This window comes from Sus scrofa, chromosome 5, assembly GCF_000003025.6.
Source record: "Sus scrofa isolate TJ Tabasco breed Duroc chromosome 5, Sscrofa11.1, whole genome shotgun sequence".
Taxonomy (NCBI): Eukaryota; Metazoa; Chordata; class Mammalia; order Artiodactyla; family Suidae; genus Sus; species Sus scrofa.
The window spans coordinates 12,664,046-12,670,045 of NC_010447.5; the positions used below are offsets into that span (position 1 = coordinate 12,664,046).

The 6,000-nt window shown below is 45.1% G+C and overlaps 1 protein-coding gene across 3 annotated transcripts in view; it reads left to right on the top strand.

Moving 5' to 3' along the window:
• PRDM4 (PR/SET domain 4) overlaps positions 1-4,845 on the top strand; it is a 30,556-nt gene extending 25,711 nt beyond the window's left edge. For 2 of the 3 annotated variants that reach the window (XM_021091553.1, XM_013988215.2), the window contains exon 12: positions 3,180-3,681. In XM_021091553.1, coding sequence (XP_020947212.1) covers positions 3,180-3,492 — 313 coding nt within the window. In that variant the 3' untranslated portion in view covers positions 3,493-3,681. Of the gene's footprint in view, positions 1-3,179 lie in introns of all 3 variants that reach the window. The other variant, XM_005655523.3, reaches the window with a different exon arrangement.

The window sequence follows — 6,000 nt, forward strand, 5'->3', positions numbered from 1 at the left end:
TAAAATATGAGCCTCTGACAAACGTTCATGCTGTAAAAGTTGTTTTTGGACTGTCAAGACTTTACGCCAGTGTTAAGTAATTCAGAAAAGAGCATGGTTCACTACAAAATATTTTTGAATGAAACTTTAGGCTTCCTATAGAGATCATTGGTAAAGTTTTCTGACATTTTTATCTTTAATTTTAGGCATTTCAAAATGCGTATATTAGTGTTGGAATTCATTTTCTTCACCTGCTTAGAAAAGAAAACCACTATAGCCAAATGAAGGAGGAGTCCCGCAGGAGCATAAGGCATGGGGCTTTGTTCTCCTCTGAGAAAGGAATGTGAGAGCAGGAGCGGGGCACTGATTCCCTAGCAATCTCAGTCCCATGGCTTTAGATATCACTTGGGGATTTATAGCTCCAGCCTTGTTTAGCTAACCATCCACTCAGCATCTCTGCTGAGCACCTCAAACCTGAGAAGTCTGCTGGGCACCTCAAACCTGAGAAGTCCAAAGCTCAACCCTTTTCTTTAAAAAAAATTTAATTTAGTTTTTATATTAGCATATAGTTGATTTACAATGTTGTGTTAATTTCATGTGTACAGCAACATGATTCACTTACACATAAGCATGTATCCACTCCTTCTCAGATTCTTTTCCCATATAGCTTGCTATATAATATTGAGTAGAGTTTCCTGTGCCATGTATTCAGCCCTCGTTGATTAACTATTTTATGTATAGTGGTGTGTATATGTCAATCCCAACCTCCCAATTTCTCTCGCCTCCCCATACCTGTCCCCTTTGGTAACCATAAATCTGTTTTCAAATCCTGTGACTTTATTTTGTTAATAAGGTCATTTGTATCCTTTTTTTTTTTTTTTTTTGGATTCCACATACAAGTAATGTCATATGATACTTGTCTTTGTCTGATTTACTTCACTTAGTATGATAATCTCTAGGTCAACCCATCTTATTGTAAATGGCATTGAGGTGCCTGAATCTTTTCATTTTTCTTTTCTTTTCTTTTTTTTTTTTTGTCTTTTGTTGTTGTTGTTGTTGTTGCTATTTCTTGGGCCGCTCCCGAGGCATATGGAGGTTCCCAGGCTAGGGGTTGAATCAGAGCTGTAGCCACCGGCCTACGCCAGAGCCACAGCAACGCAGGATCCGAGCCGCGTCTGCAACCTACACCACAGCTCACGGCAACGCCGGATCGTTAACCCACTGAGCAAGGGCAGGGACCGAACCCGCAACCTCATGGTTCCTAGTCGGATTCGTTAACCACTGCGCCACGACGGGAACTCCCCTGAATCTTTTCAAAACAGAGTTTTGTCTGGATCATATGTTGGCTCCAACTTCAGTGGTGACACAGCTGACTTCCCTGCTTCTGGTCTTCTCTCTCCTCATTCATTCCCCAGCACACACACACACACACACACACAGTGGCCAGAGGATCCATTTAAAACATAAGTCAGATGCACACACAAAATTCTGTCCACTGTGATCCAGTTAAAACATAAGGGAGATATGGTGCCTGTCTCCTCTGTTGGGTTCCTATCATACTGGTTAAAAGGTCTTGGTACTTGGGTGCATGTCCCTCTTTATCTTTTATTCCTTTTCTCATAGGCTCCTCTGCCCACATTGGGCCTCCCCTTGCTGCTGCTTCAGCCTACTGAAGATACTCCCGTCTCAGGGCCTTTGCACTGGACTGCCTAGAATCTTTCCCTCTAGATATCTCCCTGTCTTCCTTCTTCACTTCTTTCAGGTTTTTGCTTAAATTCATCATCTCTTCAGAAGGGTCTTCTCGAGTAACTCATGCGAAATAGGACTCTATCATGCTTAACCTGGCTTCCTTTTTTTTTTTTTTTAGGGCTGCACCTGCAGCATATGCAAGTTCCCAGGCGAGGGGTCAGATCTGAGCTATAGTTGTTGGCCTACACCATGGCCACAACAACGTGGGGTCCGAGCCGCGTCTGCCATCTATGCCGCAGCTCATGGCAATGCCGGACCCTTAACCCACTGAGCAAGGCCAGGGATAGAACCATGTCCTCATGGCTACTAGTCAGTGTATTAACTGCTGCGCCATAACGGCAACTCGCTGGCTTCACTTTTATAGTACTTATTACTATCTGGTATCATGGTATATATTTTTAATTTGTTTATGGTTTAACTCTCCCACTAACGTGTAAGCCCCGTGAGGCAGGGTCTGAGTATTTCCCGTCCTGTAGCTCCTCAGAATCCTTCAGCACCATCTCCTGCTGAGAGAAGGTGACAGAAATGCTAAGAAGACCAGGCTTCAGAACTTGCCACTGCACCTCACACTCCATCAAGGATTTTAATCCCCTTTTATCTGTTTCACATATCGGGCTTTCATGAAGACATAGGGTTCAGCTGCTCAAAAAGTTAAAAAACTCCTGCTCTGTATGGTCCCTAGGTTCCTTTTCAGCTCCACAATGTCTAGGCCAGGGTTACTTGACACTACTGACATTTTGAACCAGATAATTTTTTGTTGTAGGGCCTGCCATTAACACCCATAGCATGATACTTGGCCCGTTGGCAAACGTTTTCCAGTCTGACTCTTCCAATTCTTGGTGAGAATGTGGGCAGCAGGACCTCCCAAGTGGCTGTTGATGAACACATGTGTACACCCACGCTGGGAAACAGTTCAGCATTATCTCGTAAAATCGAAGATGTGTGCGTACCCTTGATCCAGCTTGCCTGTCCTGAGTACAAGCCCTCGAGGAGCTGATGCATATGCAACCCACACAGCAGCATCGACTGTGTGGAGCAGCCTCGCCTGTGGCGCTAGGAAACTGGAAGCCATCAAAACACCCGTTAACAATAGAGCCAGTGGCACGGAGAGGTTGTTGTATATTTATAAGTAGCTTATGGCCATGGAAGGGAGCAGACAGCTGAGACTCACAGCAAAACTTGATTGAATCTCAGAAATATCATACTGGGTGGAAGAAGCAAGAGATACATACAGTATGATCCCATTTACATAGACTTCCCAAACAGGCAAAATCAGGCTGTGCTCTTTAAACGATGCAAATGTTTTATGACTCTTCTGTATGATTTATCTCCTTTAAAAAAGTTTGATCCTAGATGTGTAGGCCTCTGGCAAAGGCCCGGGGTTGTGCAGAGTAAGTGTGTGTGTGTCATTTGTAATCCCAAATCAAATGTTTTTCTTGTGTTCCTCTTAGAGAGCGCCAGATCAAGTGTCCCAAGTGTGATAAGCTGTTCTTGAGAACAAATCACTTAAAGAAACATCTCAATTCACATGAAGGAAAGCGGGATTATGTCTGTGAAAAATGTACAAAGGCTTATCTAACCAAATACCATCTCACTCGACACCTGAAAACCTGCAAAGGGCCCACCTCCAGTTCATCGGCGCAGGAGGAGGAGGAAGATGACGACTCCGAAGAGGAAGAACTAGCAGACTCTGTGGGGACAGAGGACTGTCGGATTAACAGTGCTGTGTATTCAGCAGAGGAATCGCTCTCCACACATAAATGAAAGAAAAAGAAGCCACCTATTTTGGATGGAAAATACAAAGGGAAAAACACACATGACCGGTTGTCGACTACAGTGGTTTTTGTATGAAATGATTTCTGATTTCCTTCCCGCCCGCAGTCAAAACAGACCACCGGGGAATGGATAAAGCACTTAGAGGGGAGTTTCCTAATGAAGACACTTTTAAAAAGATTGGGAAAAGAGCATGTGTCCTCATTTTAGGTGGTATGTGGGGAGGAAAGGGTAGGCTTTTGGGATCTGTTCTGTATTTAGATGATGATCTGGGAGATACATTTGTACTTGAGTCAAAGCTGCCCTCTGCCCAGACAAATCAGATTTATTTTAAATTCTTTCTCTCTTCCACATTATTCTGTCTTCCTCCCAACCTGCTGATTTCATAGCACAGTCATCCTGATGACCGATTGTGGTTCTGGTGTTTGTGTTATGCAGATTGTTGTGACTTAAGCTCATCCCAGAATGGATTGAAACAGAGCAGTTAAAGCTTGTTACTTTGAAGCTAGCAAGTGTAAAGCACCACCTGCCTTAATCTCTCCTGGCTGCTTGGGAGTTTAGGGTAGATCTTGCTTCCGAGATTTTCAGCAGGTGCCTAGAGGGCAGATAAAAAAGGAGCAGTCAGGCAGGAGGACCCTGATGGAGAGAAGAAAAGGAGAGACCCCTGGGCCGCTGTTCAAGAAACCAGCTCTGCTGGAAGCCGTGGTGAGACCTGCTCCTTAGAGATCTTGGATGGTGTAGACGTGTCTCTGTCTCCAATGAAGCCTCCGGCACCCAGACACGGGATCTGGAGGTGTAGTGAGCCAAGTAACGCCTGCTGCATTGTCTCCTGAGAACAGGCACGTGTGGACTCAGCTGGCAAAGTGGTACCTTGGCCCATGGAAAGCAGGGGAGAGTGACCCTTTCTATCTGGCTTGCCTCGCCCTATGACCAGGATTGAGACACCGTTAAAATGTTGCCAACTCAATGACAGATGACGTATTGGTGCATTTGCAAGGCCGGGCCTTCCCAGTTGTCTGTGTGAAGGACCTCATTGGTTTCGCGTGGCGGATGCCAAAGAACTTGGAAGCCAGCATGTTTTCAGGGTCCCAGCCTAATTCATCGACCCCTCTGATCTTTCGCCTGATCTCTCACGCTTATCCTGCTTTCAGCAAGAAGCAAACACGCCTAAGTTGACGGTTGAGGGAACATACTGTCTTGCTCTAAGGCACAACCTCTGGGCTGGAGTAGAGAGGACTCTGGTGGGAAGGTTTTGCTGCTAACGTATTTATGGAATGAATGTATTTCATTCAAATCTGTATTCCTCTAGGAAGGATTAAAATAAAAACTTTTTTAAAAATACAAGATTTCTCTTGTAATCCCATTTTGTGGAAGGAGAGGAGTGCGTCTCTTAGGGAAAACTCAGGTACAACTTGAGTGTTTTCTTTCTTTTTTTTTTTTTTTTTTTTTTGTCTTTTGTCTTTTTTGTTATTGTTGTTGTTGTTGCTATTTCTTGGGCCGCTCCTGCGGCATATGGAGGTTCCCAGGCCAGGGGTTGAATCGGAGCTGTAGCCACCAGCCTACGCCAGAGCCACAGCAACGCTGGATCCGAGCCGCGTCTGCAACCTACACCACAGCTCACGGCAACGCCGGATCGTTAACCCACTGAGCAAGGGCAGGGACCGAACCCGCAACCTCATGGTTCCTAGTCGGATTCGTTAACCACTGCGCCACGACGGGAACTCCTTTTTTTTTTTTTTTTTTGTCTTTTGTCTTTTTTGTTGTTGTTGTTGTTGTTGCTATTCTTGAGTGTTTTCTAAGGTTGGAAGTGGAGAAAGTATTTCCTGAGTACCGTAGCTTTGAAGTTATATTTTAATGTGCTTCTGCATGGCAGTGCTTAGACAGACTATCCTTCCTGCGTCTCCAGCTCCCGTCTCCTGCCCCCTTCCTTCCTGAGGTGGTGCCTTGACTTTGATGCCTCCTTGGAGAATTGCAGGTCTGTTGTTGAGGGAGTGGGTGTTGGTGGTCGCCAACGCTGGGTCGTGAAGCCTTCATCAGAGCAGCTCTCTGAGTGGGTCTGAGGCCGCTCAGACTTCTGACCTGGTAAAGGCAACCTGGTGGCAGCCACTCCCTTAGGAAACCATCAGTGCTAGAACTACAAGCTCTCTTTCTCCCTTGAGTTCAGTGGCTCGTGTTGGGTTAAATTTCTTTATTTCCCAGTGCTGGGTGAAATGCCCCAAATATTAAACTTTATGTTTAAAAAAAAAGTAGTAATTCTGGGAAATGGTTTAAGTGAGAATGTAGCTGTTACTGCTTACTTAAAACTGTGTCTTCCATTTTTTACCTCTTAGACTTCAATGGCATATACTGTCATTCTCACAATATGAGTACATTTTGGGGTGGGGGACATGCCTGCAGCATGTGAAAGTTCCTGGGCCAGGGACTGAACCTGCACCACAACAGTGACAGTGCCAAGTCCTTAACTGCTAGCCTACCAGGAAGGGAGCTCCGAGATGTGTA